Source organism: Crotalus tigris, unplaced genomic scaffold (assembly GCF_016545835.1).
Source record: "Crotalus tigris isolate CLP2741 ecotype Arizona unplaced genomic scaffold, ASM1654583v1 scf7180000017551.9496454, whole genome shotgun sequence".
Lineage (NCBI taxonomy): Eukaryota > Metazoa > Chordata > Lepidosauria > Squamata > Viperidae > Crotalus > Crotalus tigris.
In genome coordinates, this window is record NW_024096469.1 from 1,103,472 (window position 1) to 1,120,226 (window position 16,755).

Consider the following 16,755-nt stretch of genomic DNA (forward strand, 5'->3'; position numbering starts at 1 on the left):
AACAAAAAAAGCTTCTTTCAACATGTAAAAAACAAGAAAAAAGTGAAGGAAATGATTGGTCCATTAGTGGGTGGAAGTGGCAAGAAGGTGACAAGCAACAGGGAGAAAGCAGAACTATTTAACTCATTTTTTGCATCTGTCTTTACACAAAGGGAAAAAACAGACCAACCTATCAAAAATAGTGCCACAAAAAACAAAACAGAAACACAAGTTAAGATAGGCAAGAAAATCGTTAGTGAGCACCTGTCCAGCCTAGATGAGTTCAAATCGCCAGGACCAGACGGATTACACCCCAGAGTTCTCAAGGAACTGGCAGATGTGATATCGGAGCCACTGAACTATATTTTTCAAAGATCCTGGAACACAGGGGAACTACCAGAGGACTGGAAAAGAGCTGATGTAGTTCCCATCCTCAAAAAAGGAAAAAAAATGGATCCAGGAAATTACAGACCTATCAGCCTGACCTCAATACCTGGGAAGATCCTGGAAAAGATAATCAAACAACGAATCAACGAACACCTAGAGGCAAACAAAGTCATTACTAAAAGCCAACATGGGTTTGTCAAAAATAGATCATGCCAGACAAATCTTATTGCATTCTTTGACCAAGTGACAAAATTAGTGGATCAGAGGAATGCTGTGGACATAATTTACTTGGACTTCAGTAAGGCATTTGATAAAGTAGATCACAACCTACTACTTGACAAGATAGAAAAATGTGGGGTAGACAGAACCACCACCAGATGGATCCGTAGCTGGCTGACCGGCCGTACTCAGCGAGTGGTCCTCAATGGAACTGCATCTATATGGAGGGAAGTGTGTAGTGGGGTGCCCCAGGGCTCTGTTCTGGGCCCAGTACTCTTCAACATCTTCATCAACGATTTGGATGAAGGGATAGATGGGGAACTCATCAAATTTGCAGATGACACCAAGCTGGCAGGAATAGCCAACACTCCAGAAGACAGGCTTCAGATACAGAAGGATCTGGACAGACTTGAACTGGGGCACTAACTAACAAAATGAAATTCAATGGTGAAAAAAGCAAGGTTCTACATTTAGGCAAGAAAAACCAAATGCACAAGTACAGCATAGGTGGCACCATGCTCAATAGTAGTAACTGTGAGAGGGACCTCGGAGTCCTAGTAGACAATCACTAAATATGAGCCAGCAGTGTGCTGCAGCTGCCAAAAAGGCCAACACAGTGCTAGGCTGCATTAACAGAGGGATAGAATCAAGATCACGTGAAGTATTAATACCACTCTTCAATGCCTTGGTAAGGCCACACTTGGAATACTGCATCCAGTTTTGGTCACCACGATGTAAAAAAGATGTTGAGACTCTAGAAAGAGTACAGAGAAGAGCAACAAAGATGATTAGGGGACTGGAGGCTAAAACATATAAGGAACGGTTGCGAGAATTGGGTATGTCTAGTTTAACGAAGAGAAGGACAAGGGGGGACATGATAGCAGTATTCCAATATCTCAGGGGCTGCCATAAAGAAGAGGGAATTAAGCTATTTTCCAAAGCACCTGAAGGCAGGACAAGAAGCAACGGGTGGAAACTAATCAAGGAGAGAAGCAACCTAGAACTAAGGAGAAACTTCCTGACAGTGAGAACAATTAATCAGTGGAACAGCTGCCTCCAGAAGCAGTAAATGCTCCAACACTGGAAGTTTTTAAGAAGAGACTGGACAGCCATTTGTCCGAAATGGTGTAGGGTTTCCTGCCCGAGCAGGGGGTTGGACTAGATGACCTCCAAGGTCCCTTCCAACTTTACTACTATTACTATTACCTCATATTGCAATAAGAAATGAAAGTAGAGATTAGTTTAGATTCCCAGAAAAGCTGTCATGGGAGGAGGAAGGGCAGCAAGTAGGTTAGTATTCAGATTGTATGCTATGCCGACATTAGAGATCGAGTAAAACAGCACCAGAGAAGATTCTGAGGAGGACAAGTTGTATACAGCTAAAGATGTTGTACAGTAACAGTTTTTATGAATTAGAGAACTCCAATAGTTCCAAAGTTGGATTGTTAATCTATGGCTTTTATTTAAAGGTGGCTGGTGTAAATAAAATAGATTGAGCAGTTTATACAATGGTGGGATTCAAATATATGAACAACTGGTTCTCTGTGTGGATGCTGCTTCCGGAAGTCCATTCTGGGCCTGGGAAACAAAAAATTATCTACCAGTTCTGCCAAAATGGTGCGGACTGGCTGAATCCCACCACTGAGATTATACTAATAAGATTAGTAAAAGAAGAAGAACCTGCATGATATAAAAAACACAGTATGTCATGGGTTCAAAAAATGAAAGTTTACAAAGCGGAACATTAAATAATGTATGCCATATGTGGAAAACAGGAGTAAAATAACCAATAAAGAAAATTTTAATGAGAGAGACCATCCCACTCTAAGACATTTTGAGATTTGAAAAACAGAGAAGATGCTATAAGAGGAAAGACATCACAAAATGATTTTTTCTTTTAATTTAATAAAGATTAGACTTAAATGTCATACTATATGAGCATTTTATTTTAATACACTTAAGAAAAATAAGAAGTTTAACATATAAATTAATAAATGTGGGGTACATTTCTAATAGTCTCATGATGAAATTGTTCAAATAGAGAAAGAAAAATATTTTTTTAAATGGATGGAGAATGTCTCATGTAATACTGGAGTTATGGGGGTCTTTTTACAATATCCATTTCTGAAATCATCCTGTTACTTTCCAAACTGATAGTATATAATTAAAAAAAAGAGCTTCCAAAAAAAAGCAATGTATTTTCTAGAATATAATAATTACATGAAATAGCTTCTATCAAAAAGGGCCAGCAAAACATTTCACTACTTCATATAACCGATGTTGAATTTTGAGCACCATATCTCCAGTGATTAGGTAAATTTGTCAGTTTCTTTCTAAAAGAATGGAGAAGTCCAATTGACATGAAATAATATTTTATTGAATTAATTCTATTGACTATATCATTAATGAATACAGATGTTAAAATATGTTGCATTCTTGCTAACTAATCCAAAATACAATTTGGTAGATTTGATCAAACAGAACCTATTTGTATTATATGAGAATTATTGGTAAATTTTGTCATTATAAAATGTTAGGGTGAATTCAATTTTTCTATAGAGAAATGTTTGAAAAATGTATTGGCAATGCAGTATTTATTTTTATTGTTTCAACATTTTATTTTATTTAGGATTTAAAAACATGGATTATAGTAATTTACGTTTCCCTAAAAGCAAAGTGATCACTGGATGATTACTGATCCCTTTTTATTAAGAGGCATGGGAAAATACAGCTTCTTCTTTCCTTTATTGTGTTTAGCAAGAATTTATTCTATTTTTATTTATTTTATTTAGAAATTTTATATTGCCGCCTATTCCAGGTAAGACACCATATAAAAAGAATAAAAAATAACAAGAAAAATATAAGACACCATGTAAAAAGAATAAAAAATATAAGATATAAGACACCGTATAAAAAGAATAAAAAATAACAAGAAGAAAAATAATAAAATAATAACCCCTACCTCCTCTACACCATTAACAACATACATTCAAACTAGCCATTTAATAATAATAATTATAACGACTACTGAGATTTAGATCATATACAGACAAAAGTATAAGTTAGATGATATATTAGCATGTTATATGCTAGTATTTACTAATAAATATGAATCTTCTGTGCTAAAATCAATACATTCTGTGGATAGTTATACCTTTCAGGTATAATACTGATGTCTTTGGAGGCTACTATTTGAGAAAATGTTGCTCCTCATGTTTCATTCATGAATCTACAGGTGTCAGAGAAGAATATTTAAATTTCCCAGATTAAATTTTATTTCTTGGATGCGCAAACCATTGTACAGTATCCTTAAATTCATATGATAGCAAAAAAAACCCCGGCCTAGGTTCCTCCAACCCTGATTAGAGCCCTATATTGAAAAAGAGAGGCCAGATGTTCAAATGGGTTAAATCAGTGTTTCCCAACCTTGACTATTTTAAGGCATGTGGACTTCAACATGCCTTAAAATTGTCAAGTTTGGGAAACACTGGGTTAAATGAAGAACAATGTGCATACATGCCCTTGGCTTGAGTTTGTTCTCTTAAAAAAATAGTGAACAAATGCAATCTACAGATGTGCAGGTAGTCCTCACTTAGCAATCACAACTGGGACCAGCAACTCAGTCACTAACTGGGAACTCACAGAACTGCGACTGTGCTTATGATTTTTCCTCGGCTTTCCCTTTTCTCCACTCCCTCGCCCTTTGAAATGCTCACCCTGGTTCTGGGATAGTTAGCAAAAAGAGAATTAATGTTTGCATTCATACTTATTGGAGAGGAAGGGAAGCTATGTTTTACTAAATGTAGTAAATGCCATTATGCTCAAGAGCTCCATACTGAAACAGTTATTGATATTAAAATAGTTAATTAAATTTATTATTATTTATTAAAATAAATTCTGACTCAGAGATTGGACTGGGCCACTGTTATCCAACCCTAACCGTAACCTTCCAAGTAGACCATGGTAATGCACTCTTATCTAGAATCACGTCTGAAGAAAACTCAGAAATTGTAAGGATATAGAACATGGTGACCTGACTTCTGCCTTATATTTTTCTGATAGATTTCTCTGGCAAAGCAGCATTAACTTTACAAATTTAAGATACTAAGGCTAGGATAAAAATTCCTCCATGCTTTGAGTCTTGTTGACCAGAAAGAATTACTTCTTCCTGTATGTTGATTATCTACTAAGGGTTTATTGTAAGTGCCATCCTAGAAGAAGTCCATCTGGAAACAACCAAGCCAAGCATTTCAATAGCCACTCCAGTTTTGTGAAACAATGTCACTAGAAACTTGGAATAAGATATTCTGTCTTATTGGAAGTAGAATTTTGAGCCTGATGCTTATTGTTGGAATAAAGAGGTTAATATCCTTTTTTTTTAACTGAGAGTACAGAATCAAGGAACAGTAGTCTAATCAAATTAATGATTTTCACAGCAAAATTAGTAATTTCCAGAAGGATGGGGAATGCGGAAATCTCAACATACTTTGGATAGTCATGGCTCCTTTCTAAGCAAATAATGGATACCATCATAGGAAAATCCACATTTCTTCCTGTCTGGTTTGTGGAAGTAGCTCACATTTTCGGCATCAACATTCTCTCTCTCTTTTTTTAATGTTACAGCATCTTGTCAACAGTTGGTACCGAATTTGACTTGCGGACTTTGCGAGCAGTTCGTGTACTCCGACCGCTAAAGTTAGTGTCAGGAATCCCAAGTGAGTAGCTTTTAATTAATATCTTTCAACTAAACAACAACTATCTTGGATTACAGTCAGTTTACCATTTTCATATAGATTAGTAATTAGCTTATATTTTGTCTTTTAACAATTTAATTACTAAATTCTGTCACCATCCACTGGAAATTCCATATTTTACTTTAAGCCTCTGCATGGAATCCATTACCTAATCAAAGTATCTGTCCTCTCTTTATGAGTCTCAGGCTATAGTCCTCTTTCTCCAGAGCAAGCCCCATTAAATGCAGTAGGATTAAAAGACACAACCCAGAGTACTATCACTATATTCATTTGTTTCCATATACAAAAAACAGAATTCAGACAAAGGTGGGTTTATTATACATACAAAGTATATATATAAGTATATAATATTTCCAAACTTCATATATATATTCACATATGATTATAAAGGTAAAAGAGTCCCTGCGCTTTTATTCTGCCATTAATAGCCGACTTTAGGGGCAATACTCATCTCCATTTCTTTTTAAGCCATTGAGCCATATCTATTTATATTGATATATATTTAGAGAAGTGTCTAAAATGTTTTGATTCTCCAATCTATTTCCATGATAAAGATAAAGACACCCTGATTTTGAGTTTTACTTGACAACAATATGAATATTCCCTTCTTCCAGAATGTCTTTTTTTTTTTTTTTTTACTTTGCAGTTTAACCAACAGCCTGGAATTTGCTGGGGGACTCCTGTCCAAATATTAACTATGCTTGGCCTTACTTATCCTTTTGAGCCCTGGCAAAATTGGCCAAATGTGACCTCTTAAAAATAAGGGGATTAAGTTATTGCATGGATAGAAATTATCCTAGTACAAAATAATTATCAAAATGGACTTTAATAGATCATCATAATTTAGAAATATAGGAAGCTTTGACACTTCTGATTGCTACTTACTTGTTAGAGTCTTTTGTTAAAAATCTTAAATTATTGGTCTTGGCCTGTCATCAAATAAAAGAATTGACACAATAACTCGAGGTTGTACATGGAACAGTTTGCCTTTTTCTCCTGCTTTAAGGTTTATAGGCCTCACATGCCTTGTCAAGAAGAATGAAGAATATAAAAAAAGTAGGGAGCAGTGTGTAATTCTCTCTGTATCATGTTAAAACTGCAATAAGGTTCGCTGCTAGGTATGCTTTAAATCTATCCTCTGATGATGCTCTGTCTTTTGTTACAGGTTTACAAGTTGTCCTTAAGTCCATAATGAAGGCCATGATACCTCTGCTACAAATTGGCCTCCTCCTATTTTTTGCAATCCTTATTTTTGCAATCATAGGGTTAGAATTTTATTTGGGGAAATTTCACACCGCCTGCAAGGATATTCATACAGGTAGGTAAAAAGCATTTATGTTCTCTTCTCTACCAGCTGCCCAATTCAAAAAAGTTAGTCGAGCTGATTATTTTTAAAAAAAATGGAAAAAAGTAACTTGACAAATGTTATCTCTGTTAAAATAAATGAACTATTAATATAAGGTTCAAACATTGTGCTAAGATATAATGCAAATTGTTTGGTTTTGGCTTAGTACAATTTATGATGCCAACTATAAACCATGGTTAATGACTGTATGAGCTAGGCCATGATGCATTGTTTAGCATATCATGGTTAAAAACATTATATAATTGTTGAATTATCAACCATATTTACTTTGAAATATAAGCTATGTAAGAGGAATGTAAGTCAAAAGACAGGCCACATGGTTAATCACTTTTTATATTTACGCACAACATTCCCTGAACAGTTAGCTTTAGAAAAACACAGTTCTGTTTCTGCAGAAACTGATCCCAGAAAACTGATGGATTCATAAAATATGCTAAGAAAAAAAAACAGTCACATTATGAATGAAATATAGTGTCACAACAGGGCATCTCAAACTTTCTTCATGTGAACTCATTTTAAGAAAGACTGATAGCTTCTATTGTTTAGAGCAACTATATGTTGTCACAACAACAAATAAAGGGGGGGAGCTACTCCCTGCATACAATACAAATTTATAAATCTATACTTTCTTTTATAAATCGAATCTAAGTACTTTTTGTCTATGGAAATTCTCAGTCATCCAGGTCATGGTTGTCCCAAAGGTGCTTTTTCAAAAGGCAACTGGACTTTGCTTGTTTTCAACAAAGTCCAGTTGCCTTTTTAAAAAACACTTTTTGGACTAAGTATTTCTTGACAATTTCTGTGTTACCTCTCTTTATATTTTGTATATACCGTGTTTCCCTGAAAATAAGACTGGGTCTTACATTAATTTTTGCTCCAAAAGACACATTAGGGCTTATTTTCTGGTTAGGTCTTATTTTCAGGGAAATATGGTACTAAATGTATCCGTCGGGCTGATGATCTTAACTGGGACTTATTTTGGGGGTGGGGCTTATATTATGAGCATCCTGAAAAATCATGCTAGGACTTATTTTCCAGTTGGGTCTTATTTTCAGGAAAACATGGTATTTAATCAATTTGTGTTAGCAACAGTAATGTACCTTAGAGCTGCATAGTGTCACAACAAATCCTTTGAGTTCTTTATCTGCACCTCTGTAGATTCTCAAGTAACTTTTGGGAATCAAACCCCAAAGTGTGTGTTGTTCAGCCCTAATGAACTTTGAACATACTGTGGACTGAAAATATAGACTTATGTACATTATCAGCTATGTTTTAATTGAGGATATATGTACAAATGTATGTAGAAACAGAGCCATTTCAGTATGTACTGTGCTGCCATCACATTTTGTAACTCTTTTATATCATTTTGTTTAGGAGATGCATTTTAAAAAAGCAATATTAAATACTCAAGAAGGAACTTGTGACACAATTTTTTTCTGATCTGTAGATTTGCTGCCCATCAGAATAGACAGTACAGAGTTTGATATAAGGCAGCTTCCTATGTTCGTAATATCTGCCAGTGTGTCAAGCAGAATAGATTTGCAGACCACCAGTAGGCAAGTGTCACAAAACACTCTTGCTTTCTCTCCACTGCCTAAATACAGAGGATTATTATTTTTTTTTAAGTCAAGCAAGCTTCTTAACTACATCAGGTTGCAAAACAAAGGTGGGTAGCCCATCAAAAGTCAGGAAACAACGGACTTGAGGGGGGAAACAGTGTTAGTTATGGAGGCAAGTAGCCTGTATCATTTGAAAAATACATCTGGGCAGTCCCTGTGCTTTCCTTGGAGGAGCAAAGAATTTAAACCCAAACCATGCTGGTTTCTGCTTTTCTATATGGCTGTACAGCATCTGAAAAAGCACTGCATGGAGGGGGAAATGTGTCTGTATGAGTACCCTGAGCCATAATTTTGGAGGAAGGGACTTCTTGAAGAACAGCCGATGCTGTTTCAAGGCAAGTGATACCACCATTTTTTCTGCCTCCTGCAGTTGCTTATCTGCCTGTCCTAGTCTACTAGAGTCCCATTTTTCTTCCCTCTCCAGATGAAATCATGCAAGAAGCTCCATGTGGGAAGGAATCACCATCACGCCTCTGCCCTAATGGGACTGAGTGTAAAGAATACTGGCAAGGACCCAACTACGGGATTACACAGTTTGATAACATCCTTTTCGCTGTGCTGACTGTCTTCCAGTGTATCACCATGGAAGGGTGGACTAACCTCCTCTATTATGTGAGTTTAGCACTATGCTTTATCTAAGAAGTTTTTTTTGCCATGAACTGGAAAGTTGTACTCTATGTTAAGGGTCAGTAAAAGAAGCTACATAATGGTGCTATAATTAGCTGTAATTCAGAAAGTGAGAAGTTCTGTGGTAAATAATGTATACGTTGACTTAAGCCGGTGGAGAATTATCTTATGTTTTGATATAGAAAGGAGGCATTATTAATATCTTGCACATCATGATGTGAAAGTTAAGACCTTTGAATCCCATTCTTCATCAGTGAACTTCATAATAAATTGACATACATGTACCGTATATGCCGGCGTATTAGGCGACCCGGCGTATAAGATGATCCCAATTTTTATAGCCGGGCCGCATTCCTAGAACGTCGTCTTATACGCCGGAAACTACCAGTATTTCCGGCGTATAAGACGACTCAGCGTATAAGACGACCCCCGTCTTTGGCGCCGATTTCAGCACTCGTGGAAGTCGTCTTATACGCCGGCATTTACGGTATTCTTTTCCTCAAGTTTCTTACTAACTGAATTTAAGCACTCCAAACTGTAGCATTATTTGCTGTTATTTCAGACAGGCTTTCCTTATAACACACTATATGGATCTTTTAGATAACATAAACATGCATGCATATGAGCAAAGATGTAAGAATGTATGAACATCAGTATAGTTGATAAAATGGGGTTGTTATTAGAAAATGAAATCACTTGAATTCTGAACATAAAATCTTTCTACTGCAAAACGTAGACTGCAGAGCATAGGGAACTGGTATCTTCTATAAGTCACAAGCACATTTTGTTATATAATAGCAACAAGCACCTATATCCAATAGCAGCCAATTCCAAATAAAGCTTAAAGCTTAAATTATTTGAATTATCTGAGAGATCTGGCATTAATGGGGAATTTTTTTAGAGCACAGCAAAACAGCCTAATCAATATCTGATAGAAGTTTTAAGAACCAGGGAATGGGGACAAGGGAAGCCTAACTAAACCTGGATGGAGTATAAATGATTCCCCATAATAAACCCATTTTAGGGCAAACAAAAAAAAACCCAAATCAAATATCTTTATTACAGTGTTTGACCAGCCTTTGCAGTAAAAGGAGAAATAGTACTGAGTTATTGCTCATAGTTCAATAGTGCCTTTGTGTCCTGTTAGAAGTAAAGGTAAGGATATAAATTAAGTAAAATAATGCATCTAATATCATTCCATTAGATCAGCGGTTCTCAACCTATGGGTCGCGACCCCATTTGGGGTTGATCGACCATTTCACGGGGGTTACCAAGCAAGGCTGTCCGCCATATTTTTTTCCCTTTTCCGACGGGTGCCTTACCTCCCATGGGCCGGGCCAGCTGGTGGTCGGCCTGCTCTGTCTCTGCCGCTTGCGAGCTACGCCTCGGCCGGCACAGAGGGTGGCACCACGCATGTGCGGTGCTCCTGGGCAGGGAAAGTCCTCGATTTACGACCGGTTGGGTAGTCCTTGACTTACGACCGGTTTAGTCCTTGACTTACGACCGGTTTAGTCCTCAACTTACGACCGGTTGGGGGTTGCGGCATTAAAAAGGTTGAGAACCACTGCATTAGATGCTGAGATGTGAGAAGAAAATGGGTAGATTGTTCCTATTTCTGATTCTGAAATGTTTGTAGGATTATGTTTCTTTGTTTTTTTCCTGATTCTTTTTTCACTGTATGGTATATATATTTGATTGGGAAGGAGCATATGGATGACCATAGCTGAGTAAAGATGGCATCTGTGTACTAATTCTTGATACTAATAATTGTTGATTGTAGGAAAGTGGATCCAATTTTCTATGTCTTTATGGATCAGAGTATAAATGAAAGCAGGCCTATGAGCAGGACGTATGCTACTTTTATTTTTTGTACAACATCTATTAATTTTTATTGCTTAGTAAGTTGTATAAAAGCACAAATATAATAAATATATCACTGGTTTCCATGGTTAATGATTATGACATGGCTAGATTTAAGCCTTCAGGATGTCTAGTTGCTGATGTTGCTATATAGAAAAAGAAAATCCAAAGTTGCAAAGATAGAATTACAATAGAAACAGGAAACATAAGAAGCATAATTACAGGAAAGCTCAGCATAGTGATAAATAAAATGAAATGATTACAAATTGATTTTTTATGCATCAGTGAATTGAGATGACGATTGAACATTTTCAGTTAGAAGTTCACACCATTTATTATCAAGGATGAGAAATGAAAAAGAAACAATATTGCTTTTATAGCTAAGAAGAGCATATCAAGAAAAGTACTGTACTTGGCTACAATGCAATCAGTGACCAAGTAATATTGATTACACTTCACAGATATATCTGTTAAAGATATGACGATCATTCAAGTTTATGCTCCAACCACTGATGCAAAAGAAAAGGCAGTTGATGATTTTTATGATCAAATTGAAATCAACAGAACATGCAAGCAAGATTTGCAACTTGTGATTGGAAAATGGAATGCCAAAGTTAGAACATGAAATTGGAAAATATAGTTGGATTGCATGGTTTAGGAGAACAAAGTGAAGTAAGAGATCAGCTGAACAATTTCTGCCACTCCAAAGATTTGTTCATAGCTAACACAGTCTTAACAAACAAAACAATGCTTGTATATAGAAACATCATTAAATATCAAATTGACCATATAGTTTCTAAAAGAAAGTGGAAGAGCTCAATTATAGCATTAAACATGCCCAGGAGCTGACGGTGGAACAGATCACAAATCCAAAAGATGCTTTTTCACAAGGCAACTGGACTCGCTTCTCATCCAAGAAGCTTCTTCAGCTCTGATTGGATGGTGGGGAATGGAAGGATTTATACTCCTTGCAGACAGGTGGTCATTTGCATTCTTTTAGAGAGTTGTTGATGCCACTTGGAGGTTTGTCTGTATGGTCAGGGTCACCTGAGTAGTGTAAATGGCTGTGGAGCCTTCTTGGAACTGTTGAATGTACTCTGTAGTAGACTGAAGATAGATGATGTCTTATCCCTCCCCCTCTGTTGAGAGAGGACTGTTCAGTTTTGACACAGATGCCCTCTTTGATCCCTCTTTCAAACCAGCGGTCCTCTCTGTCCAAAATGTGGACTTTGCTGTCTTTGAAAGAGTGGTCTTTGTTTTTTAAATGTAGATGGACTGCTGAATCTTGTCCTGATGGGTTTGTTCTCCTATGTTGTGCCATGTGTTTATGAAGTGGAGAACAAAACCATCAGGACCAGATTTAGCAATCCATTTGCATTTAAAAGGCTAAGGCCACTCTTTTCAAGACAGCAAAGTTCACATTTTGGACAGAGAGGACCGCTGGTTTGAAAGAGGGGTCAAAGAGGCCATCTGGGTCAAAATTGAACAGCCCTGTCTCAACAGAAGAGGAGGGATATGATATCATCTATCGTCAGTCTACAACAGAGTTCTTTCAACTGTTCCAAGAAAGCTCCACAGCCATTTGCACTACTCAGATGACCCTGATGACCCAGGTAAACCTCCAGGTGGCACCAACAACTCTCTAAAAGAATGCAAATGACCAGCTGTCTGCAAGAAATATAAATCCTTCCATTCCCCACCATCCAGTCAGAGCTGAAGAAGCTTCTTGGGTGAGAAGTGAAACCTCTTTGAAGAAAATGAAGAAAGTCCAGTTGCTTCATGAAAAAGCATCTTTGGGATAACTATGACCTGGATAACTGAGCATCTCCATAGACATTTAACAGATCACAAGCTATTCAAATGCAAATTCTAAGTCAAACTAAAATGAAAAAAGAAAGCCAACCAATTTCTACACTACAATCTTGCACATACACTTTTTCCTGCATTCTATTAACTGACCTAATTTTCTTTTATTCCTTTCACTGTCTGGACATTGCCCCATTCACTGCATCTTTACAATGTTAAAACATCTGGTATAATCTAGCTTCCTACAATGCATTCTGATTATGCTAGAAGACAATGAGTCTAAAAGGCATTTCTAATTATTTGTGAAACTCAGAGAAAATATTGCAATATTGTTTGTAAAACTTTTTCCTCTTCTTTGTGGGAACATGAGGCTTCTAAAAGCTTGACAATAGGAAAGAGAATTTAAAAATGCCTGCATCATTATTTGTCCATTGCTGAAGGAAAAACTGGAGATGGCCTTGAAGCTATTCAACAGCTATAAATACCAATTAGCTCTGAAAGGGAGAAAGTCAAGAATATCCCACCTTTATTTTCTTTGTACAAGAGATGGGGAATAGAATCTCTGTCAAGCTCTCCATAGTCTGTTATTACACCCTGCACCTATAGCACTGTTGTAGAATTTGTTTCCTGACCTAACTTACCTTGAAGTTCCAACATCAATCTTGAAAGCTTCACTGCTGTCTAATCAGAGATGCTTTGAAACTTCCCTTTGATCATGGAGATGCCCTCAGATCTGTAGGCTACCTCATTGTCATAGAACAACTTGCTCAAACATTGTTATGACATCAGCAGGAAGTGGCTATACAAATAACAAACCTGGACAGTGCCATTGTACAATTAACACAGCAGTTGAGGCTAGCCAATATTCCTTCACTATCACTACCGTGGGAGTTTGCCAGAGAGGCTTGGACAAGACCAGGACCATTTTATGATGTTTGAATTGTTTATGGTGGGTCACCAGAACTTCCTACAGATCATTCCAAGGTGACATTTGTTCTAACCTTGCTGAAAGAAGAAGCAGTCAAATTGAAGGCAATGACCCCTTACTGTACAATTACCAGAACTTCATGCAAAGATTTAGAGTTGCATTTGAGGATTCAGTTAGGAGAGCAATGGCAAACTGAGAAATTCACAAGCTAAAACAAAGCAACCAGGGAGATTCATGAATACATTGCAAAATTTCAATTATTTGACAGAAACATAGCAAGGAATGACTGTGCCCTGGCCAGTTTTAAGACCAGTTTTGCTGATGAACTGAGAAATGAGTTAATGAGCCAATTTGGAAGAACTGCTTCAACACTGCATGCTAATAGATGGATGATGAGTTGGCACATAGAATAAATAGTAAGGTGCGGATATCTTACATCCTGTCTTCCCCCTCCCTCTCTCTATGACCTCCTCAGATGCCTGCAGTGGAGAACTCATTCAAATAAGAACAGTAAAAAGATCTCTGACCTCAACAGAGAAACACAGAAAGAGAGACCTTGCTTTGTTTCAATTATGAAGCCCTAGGGCAGGGGTAGGCAACCTTGGCTCTTTTATGACTCGTGGACTTCAACTCCCAGAATTCCTGAGCCAACATGGCTGGCTCAGGAATTCTGGGAGTTGAAGTCCATGAGTTATAAAAGAGCCAAGGTTGCCTACCCCTGCCCTAGGGCATTTAGCCAAGATTTGCATTGTTAAAGTACAGACTTCTGGTTAACAGTTAAATGCCAGACCTGTAGAACTGCTGATCACATGGCAGAGATCTCAATCACTCCATAGACTCATCTTCAGGAACCTTCACTGGCTCTTTTCCCAGGGGCTTGGCAAGTGGGTCCTCAAACAATAAAGAAGACTATAGATAGTCAAAAACAGCCAAGTAAACTTTGTTATCCTTTTTACTCTTTAGTCAGCCTTAAGTTCTGAAATACAATCCCTAGCTCTTCTAGACTTGGGTACCACAGCCAGTTTCTTGGATGAGACCACAGTGCAACACTTTAAATTGGCCATATAGTTATGAGAGAAACCTAAGCTTGTGGAAACAATTGACAGGCAAGCATTTCAAATTGGTTCTGTTTTGCAATGCACAGTACCTCTACAAATGACAATAAATGATCATACAAAAGTCTTACACTCTATATTACAGATTCCTCATATATTCCCATTGTGCTAGGAAATGATTGGGTACAGAACATAATCCAGATGTTCTGTAGGAGCAAGGATTTTTTTTCCATCTCAAGCTTCCCACTCTCATCCGTCTTCTGTTCAGCTCCATGAACCCTTTTTTGCTACAAAGATATGCAGTTTGCTGATGTTGTGCAGATGGAAGGAGTACCTGCTTTACCTTCTCATATGTGTGATTGTACTGCATGGTACAATGTACTGCCTGGCTGCATGGTGCTTCGGGATGTTGCCCCTGGTCATGGCAGGATGCCGTGTGGCGCTTTGGGCCATTTGTAGGAGGCTGCATGGTGCTTCAGGTCATTGCTGCCTCTTGTGGCAGGCCACCGCACAGTGCTTCAGGCCGTTGCTGCCGATCATGGCAAGTTGCTGCATGGCGCTTTGAACCATTTGCAAGAGGCTGCATGGTGCTTCGGTGGCAATGGCCCAAAACGCTATGCGGCCTGCTGCAACCAGAGACAATGGCCCGAAGCACCATACGGCCTCCTGCAAATGGCCTGAAGCACCATGCAACATCCTGCCTCGACAGGTGGCAACAATCTGAAGCACCATGCGGCCTTCTGCAAACAGTTCAAAGCACCATGTGGCCTCCTCCCGCGAGGAGCGGCAACAGCCTGAAGCACTACATGGTGTCCTGTCACGACTAGTGGCAACTACATGAAGCACCATGCAGCCTCCTGCCATGAGGAGCAGCAATGGTGCAACGAGCCACGCAATGCAACAAGTGTCAGGGCATAGGAGGCCTGCTTGCAGTCCTACTGATAAGGTAAGCAGGTGTGGGGTGTGTGGGACAGCTCCACCCCCCTACCCCTGCCCTAGCTTGATTTTTAGGCTCACCCCAAAACTAGGACTTATTTTTGGGGTAGGTCTTATAATAGGCCAACCCCCAAAAATCAAGCTAGGGCTTATTTTGGGGGTAGGTCTTACTTTCGGGAAAACACTGTATTTGGATGACACACTAAAAGACTAATCTTTGCATGAGATTCACCTTAAAAATATCTTAGGTACTGTAAACAAAACTATTTGCTAAAATGTAAAAATGTGTGTTTGATTCCCTCAATTGAATTATTTTGGCTATAGAAACTCTACAGAAGGAATACAAATAATCCTACATAAATTCAATCTGTACAATCATGATAGACGTCTAGAAATATAAAGCTATTCAGGGCTTTTTCAAATTCTTTCGGAAAGTTCTTTCCCAATTTTGCAGAATGCTCAAGATATCTGCCAAAACTCCAAAAGAAAAGACATAAATTCAAATTGTCTACCTAAGAGCAACCTGCATTTTAGGAACTGAAAATCAGTTTTCCAGTTGCTCCAGACCCACCCCTATCCCTTCACAGTGCAAACAGATTCCTCAGATATTGCATGAGACACCATTCTCCTTCAGTCATGGAAAGAAGGGGATAAAGATCTCCTGCCATCTGTGTTCCATTCCAGATTGCTTCTCCCAGCTGAAAGGAACAATGACATTTTCATTAAAAGAGTTGCTTGTGATAATAGCAGCTTTCCTAAAAGAGGCATTTAGGAGGAGCAATCCATCAAGTAGAGGTACACAAGAATGAGAAGACATTCAAAAGTTTTTCTTTTGTTTCAGTTTAAGAATTGAAACACCTCTCACATACAGGCTCACAAAACAAAATACCATATGTATTAATACCTGAATATAATATTCCATGTATATCCCTCCTTATCACTATCCTAAAGCCAAGTAACCTTTCCCTTGGCTGCTGTGTGCATTTTGTATTATGATGGAAATTTGATTTTAATATATTCTATTATTGTTTATCATCCAGAGTCACTTGTTGAGGTAGGCAGCCAATACAAATTGAATGAATGAGTAAATAAATAAATAAACTTTGTCCCTCTTCAGAGAAAAGACCCTCCAGGAAGATTGGTATTAGAGAAACAAGCTATTGACCAGTTAGATTGGATTAGAGTACAGCACTACCTGGTTGAATATGCCACGATAGAT

The 16,755-nt window shown here is 37.9% G+C and overlaps 1 protein-coding gene across 12 annotated transcripts in view; it reads left to right on the forward strand.

The window, feature by feature from the left end:
- The window catches only part of CACNA1A (calcium voltage-gated channel subunit alpha1 A), a 328,550-nt gene that overhangs the window by 148,908 nt on the left and 162,887 nt on the right, over positions 1-16,755 (forward strand). For all 12 annotated transcript variants that reach the window (XM_039342836.1, XM_039342879.1, XM_039342845.1 and 9 more), the window contains exons 5-7: positions 5,209-5,300; positions 6,505-6,657; positions 8,749-8,936. In XM_039342836.1, the coding sequence (XP_039198770.1) occupies positions 5,209-5,300; positions 6,505-6,657; positions 8,749-8,936 (433 nt within the window). The remainder of the gene's footprint in view (positions 1-5,208; positions 5,301-6,504; positions 6,658-8,748; positions 8,937-16,755) is intronic.